This window comes from Lepidochelys kempii, chromosome 15 (genome assembly GCF_965140285.1).
Source record: "Lepidochelys kempii isolate rLepKem1 chromosome 15, rLepKem1.hap1, whole genome shotgun sequence".
Classification (NCBI taxonomy): domain Eukaryota; kingdom Metazoa; phylum Chordata; order Testudines; family Cheloniidae; genus Lepidochelys; species Lepidochelys kempii.
In genome coordinates this window covers 25,354,188-25,375,107 of record NC_136394.1, presented here as the reverse complement: position 1 = coordinate 25,375,107, position 20,920 = coordinate 25,354,188, and the positions used below count along the sequence as shown (strand labels likewise).

The 20,920-nt window shown below is 42.9% G+C and overlaps 2 protein-coding genes across 5 annotated transcripts in view; one reads left to right on the top strand and one right to left on the bottom strand.

Moving 5' to 3' along the window:
* The window catches only part of MPHOSPH9 (M-phase phosphoprotein 9), a 42,474-nt gene extending 30,273 nt beyond the window's left edge, over positions 1-12,201 (bottom strand). For 2 of the 4 annotated variants that reach the window (XM_073313008.2, XM_073313013.2), the window contains exons 1-4: positions 11,940-12,196; positions 8,166-8,304; positions 5,204-5,357; positions 1,553-1,642 (exon numbers count right to left, since the gene is read on the bottom strand). In XM_073313008.2, the coding sequence (XP_073169109.1) occupies positions 1,553-1,642; positions 5,204-5,357; positions 8,166-8,272 (351 nt within the window). In that variant the 5' untranslated portion in view covers positions 8,273-8,304; positions 11,940-12,196. Of the gene's footprint in view, positions 1-1,552; positions 1,643-5,203; positions 5,358-8,165; positions 8,305-11,939 lie in introns of all 4 variants that reach the window. The other 2 variants (XM_073313011.2, XM_073313012.2) reach the window with 2 other exon arrangements.
* A 168-nt stretch (positions 12,202-12,369) lies between these two features.
* On the top strand, positions 12,370-20,480 carry MTRFR (mitochondrial translation release factor in rescue). The gene is given in 4 exon segments (XM_073313023.1): positions 12,370-12,417; positions 12,420-12,482; positions 18,705-19,022; positions 20,268-20,480. Coding segments are annotated over 4 exon segments (627 nt in total). The 5' UTR covers positions 12,370-12,384.
* Positions 20,481-20,920: the final 440 nt, after the last annotated feature.

The following is a 20,920-nucleotide window of genomic DNA, read 5'->3' as shown; positions in this document are numbered from 1 at the left end:
TGTACACCCACTTTGCACAGATGTAAATGACTCCACAAGGTCAAAAGCAATGGAAAATATTACATAATATCTAGATATTGAATTATCTATTGCAAACGTTCAGACCTATAGTAAACATGTATTTTAGGTAGCTTTTCAAAGAATTTCATATATCAACTGAGGATCTGCCCCGTTGTGATTCCAAACCGAACTCAGGCTCTTTGTCCCTTGGAGTTAAAATGTCACTGACAGCACAGCAAACCAAATACCTCAGAGTGGTACTAAATATCAAAGAAGCTTCTTGCTACATGACAAGTTTTGTCTCCTTATTAAAAATGTGTTTTCTCCCCATATTTTTCCACTGATTCACTGGGCTAAAGTCTGTTCTCAGTTAACCTGTATAAATCTTGAGTAACTCCATTTACTTCATGATGGATTTAATTGAGTTACTCCTAATTTATACTGGAGTAATTGAGAAAAGCATTAGGGCCATTAGTTTTATATTCAACAGTGTGACCATTCATGCAGCTAGTCTCTGCTAATACCACAAAGTACAGAGTTAACTCTTGTAGAGGTAGGCCCTCCTATCAATAAAAGCAAGGCTGGTAAAGCCAACATAGTGTACTAGTCAAGGCTAGCAAGAGCAACAACAACTATAATTAACCTCTACAGCATGAGGAAGAAAATACAAGAGTGCAGGACATGGGTAGGACAAAAATGTTCAGACAAAAATATTTTAAAAAATAAGGAGGTAATAGGAGATAGGATAGAAGAAAAGGACAGTACCTCTTGTTAATTTTATCAATTCAGGAACTGTTGCTTACTACTAGCGTAGAGGGTATCAGGAAAGGGAAGGGAAAAAACAGCAACCAAAATGAAGATATTAAAATATTCTCTCTTTTACATGCTCACACATACATTTTCTTCTAATCTGATATTATTGTGAAACAAGAATGAGGGAGAATTTGAATCCTGACAACAAGATCTTAACATCTTGAATCTTTTTTCATTGTTAGAAAGGGAAGTTCTCCAAGTCAAGGGTAAAATATCTGTTCGAATATTACAATGAATGTTGTACTATGCGCAAAACTCCATAAAACTAAGACAATCATGTTTCAGATTATGTTTTCTGAACTAGAGCAAATATTATTTTAAAATTAGAAAAATATGTATTCCAACTGTTAACGTATAATGGTAGTTATCTATAAAAATCTCATTTGTTGTGTATTTGGTCAAAATACATGTTTATGAAAAAGAACAATTTGAGTCAAAAAACCCACTTTGTTTTTTCCTTTCTAAAAATGTACACTATTAAACAGCCAGGTGATAAGGTACTGCAGACGTCCATATTAAACATCAGAGGTCCAATTTTCCCCCGATATGAAAACACGCAACTCCCATTAACTAAATTTGAACATATGTAAGGACTATCAGGCCCTACATGTATTCACAGAACAAAAACAACAGCAGTGGATGATACAGTGCTGTACTGTTTTGTAAATATACAAAAATTTATCAAAACGTTAAAAAGCAGTCAGCCTAAAACTGCTGCATAAACAAATAAATGGCTTACTTGGATTTGGTGATGGAACTGCTCTTGCTGGGCAACTATCTGCTCTTGACACTGTTTCTCCACCAGTTTGAATAACTGTATCCACCTAGTCTATTAAACCAAAAAGTGAAATAATTAAAAATCATATTGCTTTTACTCTAGCAGCACAATGGGACCCCAATCTCAGTTAAGGCCCCTAGTTATAACTGCAATATAAATAATAATAGCAGCTAGAAAAACAACTACAGCAAAGGAAAAGAAGTGACACTCAAAGTAAACACAGAAAAATAAAAAAAGACACTTCTAGTTAATGTATTCATATCTAAGTTTTATTTAAAAAATAAAGGAGGAAAAAGTGTTCTCTACAAAATTAGACCACGATGGGATGGGGTAGAGATACCTTGACCACTTACATCATTTTGGTCTTCTAGTCAATTGGAAGAAGACCAAGCTTACTTGCATCTTTTGTAAATACATTCAGGGCACTGATGAGATTAATTCATGAGAATACAAGTACAGCCATGTCATCTGCATATTCCAGGTCTATTATGTCAAAAGTCACGCAGTACCACCCCGTGTGCAGCTAGTGATGGCTTCCAGTCAGTCAGTGAACAACAGTATTGAACAGATCAGAAACAGCCATGCACCCTTAAGAGATGCCTCTGTGGTACTCAAACCAGTTGGACACACTAGTACCTAAGCAAACAGCTTTCATTTTGGAAGTGCATATCTATGAAGATTGCAGAATTTGCCAAGCACACCAGCATCTTGCAGGCGGAGCCATAGGGAGCAATGATCCAGAGAGTCAAAAGCTGCTTTTATATTAATAAAAGCTATATACATCTCATCCTTCCCACACCAAAACTCTTGGGCTTTTTTAATCGTTTGTCTAATGGTAAAAATCTGTTCTGTGGTTAATCAGCCAGGCATAAACCTGGCTTGCTGTAGATGTCACAGATTCGTTACAGTGGGCTTAACATGCTCAAGAAGAACCAGCGTGAACAGTTGCTTGGAATGGAGCACAAAGTGATTCCATGGTGAGTAGAACACACCGGACAATCACCTTTCCCTTTTCAAAACAATTCTATGGTCCCAGTTTTTCGGTAGTTTCTCACAAACCCATACTTGGTTGATAATATGTGTCATCCACTCCAAGACAGAATACCAACCATGTTTGATCAGCTACACCACAAATACCAGCAGCACAACAATTCTTGGGCGTATAGGCTGCACTTCGAACCTCCTCAATAGTACATCCTCTACATGGTGGGGCGGTTACTGGATTCTTTGCATCCTCCTGAAGCTGCACATCAGCAGCTTTGATGGGGTTGTTCAGAAGCTCCTGAAAGTGTTCTTTCCATCCATTCAGACACTCTGCCTCGGTGTCCAGTATGTTATTGTGTCCATCTTTCACAATGGAGGATTTGTTCCGTGGACCAGTTTTTAAGGTGCACAGTTCTTTACAGACAAGCCATAATCATTTCTGGCCAATGAAGCTTCCATCAATTGAGCCTTATTTGCCCAAAACATTTCATGGTCCTGCTCTAAAGTTGTATTATGCAAGGCACTGAGTCATCAGTATTCTTAATAGTTCCCATTTAAGTGAGCCACATGCTGTTTTCCTATGATGTCCGGGCTCTGTTGATTGATTCATTAATGTTTAGGGCTGGTGCAACTTTTCCCCAGCACTTTGTTTGGGGCATCCATAACAGAAGGCTGGAAACAGTCGCACAAATTGTTGATTTCCTAATGTTCAGGGTTTTCACATGCAAGGATTAGAGTGTCAAATCATTTGAAGATTTCGGTCTGGTATTTCATTTTGACAGCAATGTCAGTCAGTCAGTCTAAATGACTAACGGAAGGCTTGGTTTGAGTTGCCTACAACTTTGGTTTCACCATGGCCACAGGCAACCTGCAGGCAGTATTCCCAACTTCAGTGCTACTTATCAACCAACAGAGGTGTATACAGATTCTCCATTGCTTGGATATGAGAATGTGATCTAGTGCTTTGTTGATTCTTCTTCCAGCATTCAAATACCAAGTCCAGGCATGTATGTTCTTCTGTTGGAAATCGGTGTCAGAAACATGGAGTCTGGTTGGAGCACAAAACCTGAGCAATCACTTACCGTTATCATTTGTGGTCGCATCCACAAACAAATGCCCAATGCTTTCCGGCCAAGCTGTTCTAGCATTGGCTACCAGCATAGCATTGACATCTCATCACACAATGAAAATGTCATGAACAGATACTCTGCTGATGACATCATACATGGCTGGTGCATATAGTTCCTTGTCCTCCTCATCATCAAGGTTAGCAGGTGCATAAGCAGTGATGATGTTGCCATTGCCATATCTATAAGAAAATCTTGCCACCATGGAACATACAGAGATAGGAGACCAGCTTCTGAGGGATTTATGAGCGTTCCTTGACAAGGTCAAGGCAACACTGTCAAGACTGATACAGATGACACCCTCACCACTGGGGGCTGACCATAGACAATTATAGCCATTAATAATCACCTTGGCAGCAACACTCCAACATGTCTCGCAGAGTCCTGCCATAAAAATCCTGCACTGGTTCCACTCTCATTGTCATTCACGTGACAAGAGAATAGGAGCACCAATGGTTCTCAGGGTGAGTATGTTCCAAAAAGCAAACATACATTATGTATGCAGGCCAAAATCCTGAGTCCCATCATTTGATGACAGGGTCGGTTCTAGTCAGAGTAATATTTGTCTAAAGTTCATACCATATCCCACTCTACCTACTTACTATCTCTTATTCACTATCAAGATGTTGACTTCTGCCTAGTGGTTTGGGGAAATTTATGTTAAAATGTCAAGTCATGAAACTCTGAAAAAGTACTGGATTTGCAAAGAAGCTACTTTTTTGTAAAACATTAATAGTATTTCAAGACATTTCCACCGCTACAAGGTGCTACTACAATGTCAATAACATTATTACAGATTTTAAAAAGACTAAAACAAATGCAAGTTAATAAAATGATGTAAAAGACTTCTAAAACATTAAGTGACTATCAAATTTATAAATAGCACCAGTGAGTTTGGTTTTATTTACATTATCTTATTTTTATACTTATATTTTAATCTAGAATGAGCTAAAGTGACCTGACACCTGTTGAAGAATGCAACACACACTGATGCCACAATTCAAAAACACTAATCGTTTCTTGAAAATAAAACTAATGACTCACACTAGTACTTTTCTAAGACTTTGGTTCTGATTCTGATTTCACGGTACCATACCGTACAGTACAAGTAACTCTGCTAACAACCGTGTAGTTACCCTGGTGTAATATTTTACATTGAATTTCAGTGCTTTTAAAGGTTTAAAAATTAGACTCAAAGTTATTGCAACATTTTAAAAAAATGTCTATTACATTTCAAACACATTTACATCTGTACTTTATATGTGCCATATTAAGATATACGAAGCCAAGCTAGGATTTCAATAAGGCACAGAAATGTAACTGATTACATTGTGGAATGTACTACATTCTAACTGTTATGTCACAACAGTTCCCTAAATACATGTCAAAACACACATTGTCACATCTTATTTCTAAATTATAGCACCATTAGACCTGTCCTCCATACTGCAACCTTTTTACATAATACAAACTTAAAAAAATAAAACTGAACATCAGATACCTCACAGTTCTTCAAAATTTCTGAGTCTGTCCTTCCACTCTTTTGTATATCTTGCATAAAGGAGGCCAGCACTTCAACAGAACCAGGAATTACAGAGGGGCTGGTCTTCCCTGAGAAACTGGAAACTCCATTCGGATTGGATGAAGGACTACTTCTGTTGAAACATGAAGAAAAACATTTGAATTATTTACTGTGCCAAATGTTGTCCAACAACAGTACTCAAAATAATACACTAGTAATACAAAACCCTTTTTATGTATTGATTTCTCATTCTGAAACCCAATATACTAAAAATCAGATTGATCTGATCACACAAACAAGGTTATTTTTCCCCTCAAAAAAGTGAGAAAATTCATAAAACATGTTGTGATAACTTAGGGAATCAATGTATAATTTATTAATTCTGTTTGAAATTATGAACTTTTTGCATATTTGAGTACTTATCACTATGAACTTTACTGTATTCTTGCCTCATATTCCTTGTCCTAAGGAGACAGAGAGAGATTCCTTAGTGTCCATCTCTGAGTAGGACAGTTGTTAAAGACCATCAACAAACCCAGACAGAAAAATGGGATGACTACATCCTAGGTGAAAGCAGTTTTCTCTTGCTTGGCTGCAGAGAGTAAAAGGGGTTTAAGGAGTGGAAAATCTCCAGAAGAGAACAAAGAGACAGAAGTGTCAGAACAGGGGGTTAAAAAACACAAACACTGAGAACTTTGGAGTGATTCAAAAAAGGCAGGTTTCTGACCAGACAAAGCTAAAGAAAGCGGGCAGAAAGGAGATTCAGAAGAGAAGCCTGAGCTGGAGGAGTGAAGTCTCAGAGAAGGGATTTGGATCCCTGAGAAGAAACAGATTCAAATCCTGAAGAATGCTCACAAGTGGTAATGAAGTGAGGGCAGGTAATGGTGTGTAGATGTGTATTCTTTTGTCTTGATCTGTGTATCTCTGGTGCTGTTTAAAGCAAAAAGTGATTGTTCTAAAAATCTTTTTGCAAAATCTGTGTCTATTTGCTTCAACTATAATATGTCCCCTGAAGGGGTAAATTATAAACCAGAGTGCCCACAAAAATGGAGCTCTGGGAAAGGGCATGTTTAAGTTACTGGGGACTCTTAGGGAGTTCAGCACTGGTCCTGGGAACTAGGGCAACTGGGCCCAGGGATCCCACTTCCAGAAAGGGTACCACACAGAATCTATGCCCAGGCAGAGTGCTAGAGAAGCCAGAGTCAAACAAAATCATCCAGTGTCGGGATTCAAACACAGCAGTTTAGTGAGTGAGATCAACCAGGGCTACAATTTAATCACAAATTATAAATCCCTGTTTTCCAGGGAAATGCATCCTTCCCTCTTTCTATTGGGAATCTGGTACAGTCCCAAAAAAATCTCTGTCCTAGCCTTAATTCCTACTTGGAAATTCTAACCTTCACAGGAGGTGAAAGTATAGGGTAAAGCCACAGAAAGCTTATGTGCTCACTAACCACTTGGGGTCCTTGCTGAACTAGTAATCACAGTCCTACACTTGATTAGCTACCTGGTAGGTTCACTAGCCCAGATTTAGCTTCCTGGCACAATGGAGTTATCTGCTTAAGTGGACAGCTTTTTGTATTCCTTTTCGTGTTTTGCACATTACAGTTGTCTTGCAGAATCCTATTTCATATCAGGATGTTTACAATATATTTTCTTTGTTTTTATGAAGTGTAAAGAAAAAGAAAAGAACTGCAGTGCCTCCTTCTGGATTGATAGATATTATGAGACCATCACAATTACAGAATTTTTAATTTTTCCTTCTTGTCTTTATAAAGATGTACCTATAGATAGAATAAGAATTGGTAAGAGTCAACAGGTATGTTCTGTTATTTTATAGCTTTATTTAACAAAATGCTCTGGATACAGACTGTCATTCTTGGCTCAACATTTATTGTGTCACCTGCCTGGAAATGGTGACTGTTAGCAGTTTGAGTGACAGACTAAAAGGTTGTCTAGTTTCATTCTAAGTACCTCTCTATCGTCTAAAGAAATGAGATTTTGTGGCTTTCAACAGCAATACTCATTAATCACAATAGATAGTCCTATCCCTCCTACAGCAACAGTATACTAAAGGAATAGAATTATCTTTATTCATTTCTCAATGCCAGAAAACACATCAGTATTACAAAAGGCTGTGCAAGATCACAACTGTCACTCACATGACACTGACATAACTGATCCCGGACTGAATGGACCTAATCCAAATCCCACTGAAGTCAATGGAAAGTATCACATCGACTTTATTGGGCTTTTATCAGGCCCAAAGCGCACAAGAAGAAAAAAAGTTCAACCTTGAAAGGAAGAAAGAGACAAGTTGGAAAAACAAGGAAGATGCATTTTAAGAACAATAAATAAATGTGAACTGTGATGCTTCCTCCTACATTACAAAATGTAAGTACAGGTAAATGAATACAATTACTATTTTAATAAGAAAAGGAGTACTTGTGGCACCTAAGGTGCCACAAGTACTCCTTTTCTTTTTGCGAATACAGACTAACACGGCTGCTACTCTGAAACCTATTTTAATAAGCAATTTTATCATAAAAGTGGTCTTATATTAGCTCCATTTAACATATGAAAGAACAAACTATTCACAATATTATATTTGGGTAGAAGTGGCCTATATACATTTACATACAGATTTAATAATACAGCTGCATTCTCTACAGATTTAAAATAATAAAGAAGTACATCAACAATTGAGGTATTATTTCACATGTATGCTTTGGCCCTTTTTTGTCACCTTTCTTTTTGTCCCAGCAGAAGCTAACAAAGCCGCATAATAAATTCTGAAGCTTCTACTTTAGTGAAACAAGACATCACTTCAAATGAGTTTAGGCACCATCCAAACAGAAAGAGACAAAAAAGAGCTGTAGTCCAATACATATTTCCTCTTTTAAAAATATACATATTAGTTTGTGCTATACATTATCATTACCTGTTAGTATTCAAGTTACAGCCAGAGTTGTAGGAACTTCTGATGTCAGATTCTATAGAAGAGTGAGAGAGTTCTTGCACAGTTTTCACCAAGTCCAAATTTTCCATATTTTATTCCCCAAAACGATACCGTTGTTATTCTTTGAAAATACAGAATTATCATACTTTCAATTCAAAAAGCAGTTTGGCTTCGTTGTTTGATTAAACAATTTGATTAATCTTTAGATCGGGGTGGGAAAACTGTGGCCCAAGGGCCGCATCCAGCCCTCCAGAAGTTTTAATCTGGTTCTCGAGCTCCCGCCAGGGAGCAGGGTTGGGGGCTTGTCCCACTCCGCGTGGCTCCTGGAAGCAGTGGCATGTCTCCCCTCCAGCTCCTAAACATAGGGGCAGTCAGGGGGTGCCGCGCACTGCCCCCACAGCTCCCATTGGCCGGAAACCGCAGCCAATGGGAGCTGCAGGGGCGGCGCCTGCGGACAGGGCAGTGTGCAAAGCTGCCCGGCCACACATCCGCATAGGAGCTGGAGGGAGGACATGCCGCTGCTTCTGGGAGCCACTTGAGGTAAACGACGCCCAGAGCCTGTACCCCTGACCCCCTCCTGTGCCCCGACCCCCTGCCCCAGCCTGATCCCTCTCCTGCCCTCCGAAACCCTCAGTCCCAGCCCGGAGCACCGTCCTGCTCCCCCCAAACCATCATCTTAAAGTTGCTTTTCCAAGCAGCAGCTGATGAAAATTAACTAGACTCTGTTTTTTTCATTGCTGGTATTTAATAATTCAGTAGGCAGCAGTGAAACTGAGAAAAGTCATGTCTGAAAAAGTTACTTCACAGGCAGGCACTGCAGCTATCTCCATGAGAGGAGGATCTAAAAAAACAGAAGCTGGGGAAAGGGTAGAATACTAAAGATGCACACCTCCCTAATAGTCAGAGGTGCTTAGAAAAAGAAAGCTCTTTCTCCCTTCTAGCAGCCAGAAAAGATGTGGAAAAGCTTCAAATTTATCAGACACCTAAAAGTGGATACAAAAAATAGAGGTCCCAACCAAAGTTCAGGGACAGCTTCTTAGCAAGAATCCCAGCATTCACCCATTTTCCATCAGCCTGAAGTCATGGATTATGTTCCTTAGCAGCAAATTGCTCCTGGTATTTGCTGGTGGCTCTCCTGACACCATTCTCTCATATTGGCTCTGTCTGGTAAGTTTAGTCTTTAAACTAATGGGTGTCTGGCAAATTTGCATCAAGCTCCATGTTAAAAGTTCCTGGATTGTGTCAACTGTTGATCCAGCCCAGGAAAGCCAGAATTTGCTCCCTCGGGAATCCATTAGTACTGCTCTACAAGTCAGCAAAAGAAATCATTATAGAACAATATGAGGTCCTTTTCTCCCTCAAGGCCTGAATAAACTGCCTTCACTGCACTCAGACTCAACCGCTGCCTCAAGAATAACAGTTCAGGACTGGTCCACTCTTGGTTATATAACAGCATCTGGAATAATTTTCAAACACAGTTGTCACATGATTTGCATCTACAAACAACACAAGAACAAACTATGCTACAAGTGTTCAGAACCTATGCCATGGACTTGCTGGAAGTGGAGAGGTGAACTACAGTGTGTGGTTTCTGTTGGTTGATCATTCCAAAAATAAATGGTCAATTGACTAATCAAATAATGTCAAAAATAGCCAAATATTGTAAAGCATTAATTGATCAGAACATTAACAACAGTAACAAAAAAGAGTATGACTTTATGGTGTCCAAAAATCTTAGATGGATACTTATACCTAAGTACAAAAAACGAGTTACTTAACTGAGTTATTTTAACTCAGAAAAATGCAAAACACTATTAAGTGGAGTTCTGAAAAAAATGATAGCATAATTATATTTTATAGCAATATTAGGTTAGCATTTAAATATGAAGTTACTCAAGACTTAACAGTTACAAAAGAAAAGAAACATGAAATTAAACAAAAACAAACACATGGCAACTATAAAAGAAAAAAAGTCATTTTTAAATGCACTTATGCGAGGCCAACTCTTCAAGCTTAATGGCTGTGCATCTAATTTTCTTTGGGTTAGGGAGAAGGTTTAATGACTGAACCCTCCTCTCAGTTTGTACATTTGTCTAGTCAGTTTAGATAGTAAACACTTTGGGACATGGACCATGTCTTTTAAGTTGTTTAACGTGCTTTGTAAGCTGCTACGTATATTGATGGTCTGGTATATGATGATATACATGCATACACAGAATGTTTGTTCTGAAGATTACACCCAGTTAAGATGCTCAACTTTCTATCAGTTCACCTTTTCCCCCCCAAACAGGTAGCGAAGTGAGCGACAAGACATTTAAGTAGGGTTGCTAATCGATAGCATGAGGATGCAAACAAAAGTAGGCTGCTGCTGAGCTCTGGGCGTTCTTGCTAGAATATCTGTTGACGATATTTGACATTGGTCAAATAATAGGTGACCAACTGGCCAGTCAATTGACCAGCTTGCCAAGCCTAGTCCTGTCCACATTACAAATTTTAACGTTATTGTAACAGGATCAGGAAATAACTCAGCTGTCATGGGGTCCCTTATTTTGGTTGTTCTTGCAGTACCGATCAGCCCTTACAGTCCCAAACACTGATCTTCCATTTAGTGTAGAAAGACACTAAATTAGACCAGTCTGCAAAACTAACCCTTATGTGTTTTCCCTCAGATGAACTGATGCAAGTTTTTTAATAGAAGTTAAATACCTGTGAGAGTAAAAATATGGAGAAGTCAAGTGCACATAAAATTGCATCTAGATTGCTCTGAACTTTCAGCATGCAGAAACTACATTTCAGACATTAAATGTTGGCTTTTTTTATCACTCTTAAAATAACTGGGCCATAAAAGAAACACATTTGATCACTAAATTTAATTTGGGAGAACTAAACCACTTCAATTACACCAGTGCTTAAAAGCGTGACGAGTAACCTCCAAACTCTTTTACAATTTTAGACTATTCTCACTTTTAATTAAACAGAAAAATGACAGGAAACATTTCCTGGACTCTATTCTTACAGGCCAAGGTACATCCCAGAACAAACTCTAGGACCAACTCAAAAAAACATGAACTAAACATGTATGCTGGTGAGCTGCTACACCTACACCAACACCAGCACATTTACAGTGGGGATTACCCCCCTCATTTAACAACCCCCACCTCTGAGCAGCATCTGGTCCCTTTGCCCTCAAGTACTTTCCTCCCCTCCCCTCCCACTTCAGGCCCTCTCTCTGTCCACTATCTCTCCCCTTTCAGGCCCCCATCCTCCCTCACGCCCCTTCCCTCGCATTGGGTCCTCCCCCACCCTCTCCTCACCTCCCACTAGTTCCTACCCCACCCTACTGGGTCCTCCCACTCCCTCCAGCCTCTTCTCCCATCTCTCCCTCACTCCTCCCAGCTATCTCCTCAGACGCTTGCTCTCCTCTCCCCCTCTAACCCCGCCTCCTTTCCGTGGGTTTCCTCTCCCCTAGAGCTCTCCGCCCCGCACCCCGTTCCAATTTCCCAGTCCAGGCTCCGCCCCTCTCCTCTCATTGGGCGGCTAACCACCGCGTTTTAGACTGTTGACAGGGCTGCTACCCCAGGATTGGTCAACAAGACCGCCACTCGCTGTTGGGGGCGGGGTCGAAGCTATAATTGAGGACGTCTCGCCTAACTGGGACTGAGGGGGGAGGGGGCTGAAAGCCGCGGCATGCTAAGGCCCGCGTCACTGGGTGTCTTCTGCTCCAGGGTCCCATGTCTGGGCTCGCTCCGCCCTTACCTGCATCTCTGCCTGTTCGGAGGGAAGGGTATCCTGGTTTCAGCACTGCTCCCCTCCGGCGACCGTTAGGCGGTAAACAAGCACCAGCCGCGATCTCCTTCCTCACGATTGGCGGCTGGGATTCGAACGTTCGGGGGGGGCAGAGGGCACGAGAGACTGGCCCCCTCGCGATGATTGGCTGTTCTGGCCGCGCGCCAGACCCAATCGTGCGTCGTTATTGGCTGAGGTGCGGGAAGTACAGGCGAGCCATATCGCCGCGTTCGGATTGGCAGGTGCGGCTGCGCGCCGCACGAGTACCCGGGACATGATTGGCTGATTGGTTTTTGCGCTCCGGCATAGTGTGCGGGAGGACCGGCTTGCCTGCGCATGCTCAGTGAGGGACGGTGAGGGATTCTTGCGGATTGGAGATGCGCAGAGCGCTCATACAGTAGGAAGTGTATTACGTATGCGCAGATGGATGTCTGTGGTACTGTCTTGGCGGGGGCGCATGCGCAAAACGGCCGATGCGGATGTTGTGGGACCTGTGCTGACCCTCCCTTGCCTGTAAGTAAGAAGGGCCCCGCCTGGCGCCTTAGAGCCGTTGGGCGCGCGCCTGACCCCGAGCCCCCTTTGATCTGGACTTCAGACTCCAGTTCTTCGCTGCGGGTTTGTCAGGCTACAGGCAGGGGCCCAGCTGGGGAGAGAACCCGGCTCCTATCCCTGCCCCCCCTTCCCCCCGCTCTAACCCTCCATCCCCCCTCTGCTCCCAGAGCTGGGGAGTGAACCCAGGAGTCCCGGCTCCTATCCCTACCGCCCACGCCCCCCCCTCCGGTCCCAGAGCTGGGGAGTGAACCCAGGAGTCCCGGCTCCTATCCCTTCCGCCCACCCCCCCCCTCCGGTCCCAGAGCTGGGGAGTGAACCCAGGAGTCCCGGCTCCTATCCCTACCGCCCACGCCCCCCCCCTCTGGTCCCAGAGCTGGGGAGTGAACCCAGGAGTCCCGGCTCCTATCCCTACCGCCCACGCCCCCCCCCTCTGGTCCCAGAGCTGGGGAGTGAACCCAGGAGTCCCGGCTCCTATCCCTACCGCCCACCCCCCCCTCTGCTCCCAGAGCTGGGGAGTGAACCCAGGAGTCCCGGCTCCTATCCCTACCGCCCACCCCCCCCTCCGGTCCCAGAGCTGGGGAGTGAACCCAGGAGTCCCGGCTCCTATCCCTACCGCCCACCCCCCCTCTGCTCCCAGAGCTGGGGAGTGAACCCAGGAGTCCCGGCTCCTATCCCTACCGCCCACCCCCCCCTCCGGTCCCAGAGCTGGGGAGTGAACCCAGGAGTCCCGGCTCCTATCCCTTCCGCCCACCGCCCCCTCCGGTCCCAGAGCTGGGGAGTGAACCCAGGAGTCCCGGCTCCTATCCCTACCGCCCACGCCCCCCCCTCTGGTCCCAGAGCTGGGGAGTGAACCCAGGAGTCCCGGCTCCTATCCCTACCGCCCACCCCCCCCCTCCGGTCCCAGAGCTGGGGAGTGAACCCAGGAGTCCCGGCTCCTATCCCTACCGCCCACGCCCCCCCCTCTGCTCCCAGAGCTGGGGAGTGAACCCAGGAGTCCCGGCTCCTATCCCTACCACCCACCCCCCCCTCCGGTCCCAGAGCTGGGGAGTGAACCCAGGAGTCCCGGCTCCTATCCCTACCGCCCACCCCCCCCTCCGGTCCCAGAGCTGGGGAGTGAACCCAGGAGTCCTGGCTCCTATCCCTACCGCCCACCCCCCCTCTGCTCCCAGAGCTGGGGAGTGAACCCAGGAGTCCCGGCTCCTATCCCTACCGCCCACCCCCCCCCTCCGGTCCCAGAGCTGGGGAGTGAACCCAGGAGTCCCGGCTCCTATCCCTACCGCCCACGCCCCCCCCCTCTGGTCCCAGAGCTGGGGAGTGAACCCAGGAGTCCCGGCTCCCATCCCTACCGCCCACCCCCCCTCTGCTCCCAGAGCTGGGGAGTGAACCCAGGAGTCCCGGCTCCTATCCCTACCGCCCACCCCCCCCCTCCGGTCCCAGAGCTGGGGAGTGAACCCAGGAGTCCCGGCTCCTATCCCTACCGCCCACGCCCCCCCCCTCTGCTCCCAGAGCTGGGGAGTGAACCCAGGAGTCCCGGCTCCTATCCCTACCGCCCACCCCCACTCTGCTCCCAGAGCTGGGGAGTGAACCCAGGAGTCCCGGCTCCTATCCCTACCGCCCACCCCCGCTCTGCTCCCAGAGCTGGGGAGTGAACCCAGGAGTCCCGGCTCCTATCCCTACCGCCCACCCCTCCCCCCCTCCGCTCCGGTCCCAGAGCTGGGGAGTGAACCCAGGAGTCCCGGCTCCTATCCCTACCGCCCACCCACCCCCCTCCGGTCCCAGAGCTGGGGAGTGAACCCAGGAGTCCCGGCTCCTATCCCTACCGCCCACCCCCGCTCTGCTCCCAGAGCTGGGGAGTGAACCCAGGAGTCCCGGCTCCTATCCCTACCGCCCACCCCTCCCCCCCTCCGCTCCGGTCCCAGAGCTGGGGAGTGAACCCAGGAGTCCCGGCTCCTATCCCTACCGCGCCCCCCACCCTCGCTCTGGTCCCAGAGCTGGGGAGTGAACCCAGGAGTCCCGGCTCCTATCCCTACCGCCCCACCCCCACCCCCGCTCTGGTCCCAGAGCTGGGGAGTGAACCCAGGAGTCCCGGCTCTCAGTCCCCCTTCCCACTTTGCTCCTAGAACTGGGGTGAGAAGTCAGTAGTCCTGGCCCCTATCCCTGCCTCCGCCCCCCCCCCCCCATTCTCTCTTTTCTCCTACAGCTGGGGAGGAAATCTAGGAATCCCAGCTCTTGTTCCTTACACACCCATCTTGACACCCCGCCCTCCTCCCCGAGCTGGGGAGAGAATCATAGAACTGGAAGGGACCTCGGTCCAGTCCCCTGCAGTCAAGCCAGGACTAAGTATTATCTAGACCAGTGGTTCTTAATCTTTACTGCAGCATGCACCCCTTTGGTTATCCAAATATGTTCTCGCACCTCTTATGAAAAACCTAGATATATTTTGTTTGTATATTACAGTAATTGTTAAAAAATGTATAATAAAAACCTAGGTTTGATGAAACAAAGTAGTTGTATTTACATGACTGTGCTTAATTTGTGTTTTCAATTATTTACTTTCTAAAAAAATCTGGCATGTCTCACACCCCAGTTTAAGAACCACTGATCTAGACCATCCCTGATAGGTGTTTATCCAACCTGCTCTTAAAAATCTAGGAGTCCTGGCTCCCACGCCCCCTTCCTCTGTTCTAGCCACCACTGCACAAACTCCTTTTCAAAATTGTCTGTTTTTCATGGACTTAGAACTGGGTTGTAGAACTTCACTTAAGGTCTTGATGGAGCCCCCAAAAATATGCCTGATGGGGACCAATATGGGAGTTCAGCCAGCAGGACAATGCATCGGCAATATTGAGCCTCCTGCTTTGTCCCTCAGCTGTCAAGGCCCTGGTGGTATCTCCAGTGACTGAGAGAGAGGACCCATCTCGCTCCCCATACACTGGAAACCCAGGCTGCAAACCAAACAGAGCAGGTGTTCAGACTTTTTATAAACTTGACCTCACATTCTACTACTTTTTTCTTCTGCTTCCCCAGGCTTGTGCTCACAACCTCAACTCTATCCTAGAATCCTTTATGCTGCTAATAGTGGGACAGGTGCTTGTTAGGGTGCTGCCAGTGTGTGAGGGAATGAAAGCAGACTTGCATGAACCACAGACTGAGAAGCACTGAAACAGTTTGTGCAGGCCTTACTTACTTAACTATTAACCCTAGTCAGTGACCTTAAGTGGATGGTACTCTTCTTAAGAAATAGATACAAGTTATTGCAAGTGATTATTTGCATTTCAAAATAAACACTGATGTTTTGGACTAGTTCTTAGTTGCCCCAACAGACATACATACATACAGTGTCAACAGGGTGCTAGTTGCTTTACAGACAAGTATGAAGATAAGGTGCCTGTTCCAAAGATACTATATTAGAAGGGGAAAAAACTCATCTCTTATCTATATGCCATAATTGCTTACCATGATGAATAATTTCCAATCTGTGTTTTAAATCAGATCATGGTCCCTTGCTGACCTCTTCCTAGCTGATCCTGCAGTAAAAGCATGATGCATTGTTTTTACTACCACAGTTATTTCCTTGACAACTGATATTGTAAGTACTGGATTGTGACTTCACTGCAGGATGAAGCAAAAGGAGAGGATGAGCTGTGAAGGAGAAAGCCATTAGTGAAAACACATCTTAAGTCACATAGGAAGTATTTATATTTTTAATGTATAAGGTGACCTGCAAATCAGTATGATAATGCTGATTCATTAAATAATGCTACTCACTTGGGTAGCACCTTAATAAGGCAGGTATTGCATGTCTTAGAGATGGGTGAAATAAGCTATCGGTAAGAGACTTGTTTAATGTCATACGGTGGGTCAGGGTAGAAGGAATAGGACACAGGTGTCCTAACACCCAAGTTGTCCACTACTCTTTTTGTAGGTGACACCCTTGCATTTAGGAATATGTGCTGACTGCTCCAATTAGGAAGGCTAGCAGGAGAATATTCAGCATATTAAAGTACTGACTGTTCTTCTTCCTAGCCTGACTGTTAAGGGCATTTTGCTAAAATTGATAGTTTTCTCAGTTTGAGTTGCAGGATATATTTAACCAAGAGATACCAAGACAGTTGACTATTTAGAAGCCTTTCATCAAAATGGAGTGATACTTCTGTGTCTTAAGTGTGTGTGGAGACTTCAATAATTAAAATCTCCAGTGTGCTGTTGGATGTTATAAATAGGATATAATAATTGCAGAGCTTTCAAACTGTACAAACCTCCTGATCTAAGGAATTCTGACAGACTTGACATTTCTAGGACTGTATAAAAAAACCCTGGGATGATACTGTTTTTATATACTAAAATGTTTCCCCTCATTAAGCTATATTAATGATAGCAAGGTACCACCCATTCTGAGTAGGACTATGGTTCACCATTATTTCCTTTCTCTCCTACACGCACAATATCTAACAACTGGGGGGGGGGGAGGGGGGGGGGTTAGACCCTGTTTTGTGTAAAGTGAAATCCTGGTAGGTCAGTCTTGCTCTGGACATATTTGTTTTAGTCATTTTTTATAGCTGTAGCATCAAGGAACAGTAGCAAATTCACATTAGTCTGCAAGCATTAAGCACTCCCCAAACCTTCTCTATTCATGTGTGATGAGTAGCTCAGACAGTTATCCTTTGTTTCAACTAAGGTTATATAAGCAACCAGTTACTGACAATAGTAACTGAGTTGGAGGAAGGGGAAAATTGTTACCATAACTCATTGCTTCTATGCTTTGAAGAATTAAATGTTGCTTTATGGTTTCTGCAATAAAACACTGCATTCCTATCTTTTAGTTTTTAGTGCCACCAAGTGGCCAGTTTTACTTGCTCATTAAAACTACTCAAAACTATTTCCGTTTTTCCCCCTTTCTTGTACCAGTGTAGATTTATTACTAGTTGAATGTTAACATTTTTCATCAACTGCATTCAGGACATACAGTTCATGTAGTCATTCTTTTGAGCCAAATAAGTAAATATTTAAAGCAAAACAAAGACATTTATTATCTTAACTTAGAGCCCAAGGAACAGTGCTGTTTGATAACACTAGAAATCTGGCCTCATTTGTGTAACCACAGAATAGGTGGTTGCAGTGCAAGCTTCCCTGCACTTTCAGGCCTGTAAGGATCAAAAACCCTGACTAGGAGGGATCACCTCCAGGTGTGAAGCATTCTGTCTTCATAGCCCATTTGCTCTTTCACCTGCTATCTTAAACTGTCAGTGTCCATTTTGATGTGGAAACAAACAGTTATGAAGGGAAAAATAGAACCGGAGGAGTGGGCACAAAAATCATGAATGAAATCACAAAGGTTTGATGACAGGAGCAACTTATGGCAAACAGCAGAGCACAAAAGATTCTTAATTTGAAATCAAGTTGATCAAGCTGGTATACTGATAAATTCAGTAAAGTCAGTGCAGCATGAAGTACCAGCAAGTAAAACACGTTACTTCCATTTATTTTAAAAATTAGAATGGGAACCAGGAATAGTCTCAAAACTATAGGAACTATTAAGCTAATGCAAGAATGAATCTGGACTTAAGGATATCAGGACTTGGTGGGAGTTTTGCCTGAGTAAGGACTTCCAAATAAGATTTTTATGTAGCCAGGTGCATAGCCTTCTCTTTCCATTAGGTCTTTACCCCCTCCTTTTCTGGTATATGGGATAATATTCGGACCGTTGCTTTCTTGGGACCAGCATTTCACCCAGAGTGTATAAACCAAAACTGCTTCCCTATTTGAATGCTGTTTTGAACCATTGTTTATATCAAATTTCCAAGACAAAGTAAACTTAAAAGAATGATGTGAGCGATTAGTTTATTTCACCAGAACTAACTGCATCCTAAAGCTCAAATTTGGACACTTATTGTGTGAGGCTTTTCTCTGTTAATAAGTGTTTTCAGGTGCCACTTAACACCTTGATTTTGAAATTTAGTCTGTTTTAATTTAGTGGCTATTTTACAGATGCAACAAAATAAGTGGCCAAAGTTGTTATTTCGTCTGTAAGGCAACTTCATAACATTCATTTGAAATATTTAGCATTCCAAATTTGACATATCTGTAACAATGTTACATAGCTAGTTTATAACATCTTTTAAAATGCATTGGTCATATTAGGCTAAACTAGATCATGTTAAAACAAGGCATTTTCTATTTCAGGTTCCAGTCAAGAGGAGTTTTTGTTTCCATTTCCTTATGAATGCTTCAAGTTTGTTTCATTCCTCAATCTTACTAACCAACATAAATACTTTGTCTTGGAGGCCATGGCTTTGGAGGCAGCAAAAGTTTTTATCCCCCCGACTGGCTGTACCTTTATTGCCGGTAGCAGGAAAGAAGAATTCTTGTGATCTTCTTGCACTAAGTGAAACAGACTTAGAAGAACAGTTTGTAAGAGGTGATGGCCCAGGAGGCCAAGCAACTAATAAGACAAGCAACTGTGTGGTCCTGAAGCATATTCCATCTGGGATTGTAGTCAAGGTAATTCATTTATTTGCTTCCATTAAATAATTGAAACCAGCCTGATTATATTGTGTTATTTTGACAAATAAAATATGCAGAATTTTAAAATATGGTGTGCAGAATTCTTAATTTTTGGTGCAGAATTCCCCCAGGAGTATAATAATTAGACTTTAAAGAGCTAAATGATAAGATTTTTTTTTGAGGCAATCCTTTCATTCATAGGAAAAGTAGGCAGCACCAAATTTGCATTCAAATCTTGCATCCAGTTAAAGGGATCCTGAAATTTTCCTCTTCAATAGCTCCTATATCTAAAGAACTCCAAAGTACTTTATAAACTTCAAGCTTTCCAACATGCTATGCCATAAGGAAATTTCTCCATTTTACAGATGGTAAAATGGAGGGACAGAGTTTAAGTGACTTTCCCAGGGTCCTAGAGCAGGGAACTAAAAGTCAGAAGGCTCTCCCTTCCCTATTACAAATGCAAGATGAGACTACAGATCCAACAAGCTTGGTACAAACTGAGCCTACCTATTGCTCCTCAAATTACTCATAAGTAAAAATAATTTATCAACTAGGGGCTGCCCATTGATCCTTATGAGACAAATTTTTGCTCACTAGCTGTAACTTAATATCTTCCTTTTACTCTGTATAATTTAAATTCAGAAGTAACTTCAAAAGAATGGAGGAGCAATTTTCAAGTCTACCAGTGAGAAAGGATTAAGACAAAAATCAGTAGGCAAAACTAGAAGAACCCTTAAACAATAAATGCTACTTCAAAACACTAACTTCATGTCATCTGATGGCTACCAAAAATGGTTTGCCGTTTACTGCTATTGCAGAAAGAGAGCGGCTAGCTCATTTAAAATGGATTTTTTTGAGCCATTAATTTAATTAATAGACTTCATAATTGTTCTAATCATTTCTTGAATGTTACCACATAAAGAGAACACTTTTCCTTTAGAAACTGTCATGACACAAATTTGGCTTCTTATTTCCTTGTGCACTTTCCCTTACTAGTCTGAAATTAAATCTCTTATCAGGGTTGCTTTTTTTCCTTTCAGCTAGTACATAAATAAAATCAAATTACAAGCCAAGTATTCTACTCCTTACTCATATAAACAGTTTTAAATTTTAGGATTAATTTATATTAATAAGGATTTTACAGGATGAGGCTCTGTAGTAGTACAACATGTTTAGTAAAAGGAAAAAATGTGTACGTGTAGAATGAACAGAATTAATTTACAATAACAAATTTTTTTTTAGTGTCATCAAACTAGATCAGTGGAGCTGAACCGACAGAGAGCCAGAGAAATCCTGCAGCAAAAAGTTGACCTCTTTTACAAAGGTGAAAATAGTGACATTTTCAAAGAGAAAAGAGCAGCTGAGAAGAAAAAGCAAGAAAAGAAAAAAAGAGCAAAGGAGAATCTAGAAAAGAAAAGGCATATTAAAGAAATGCAAGAATCAGATGCCAAATAAGTGTGAGAGAAAATACCGATTTGGCTTGTCAGGGAAAGAGGAGAGAGTTTGTTGCTACCCTTGAAACATGTGTTAGAAGTTTTCTGGCTTAATGCTGTTAAGACTTCATAATAAACACTATTAAATTGTTGAGTTTAGTGACCTGCTATTAGTGCAAGGCTAAAGTATTTAGCCCAATGTTAATAGCAGTCATATATTTCATCTACGGTGGGCATCCTGGTACACTCAGATTCAAGATAATCGTCAGTTCATTTGTGCCAAGTTTAGGACAGGTGTGATAAGAAAACAAGATCCATAAAACCTTAATTAAATGGATGTTACAGGAAAAGGCTATCCACTTTTGTTAATGGAGGGAAAAACTCAAATCAGCTGAGAATATTCTTCTCTCACGGTGAGAGGATTTAGACACAATCTCTAATGCTTTCATGCTTAAGTCACAT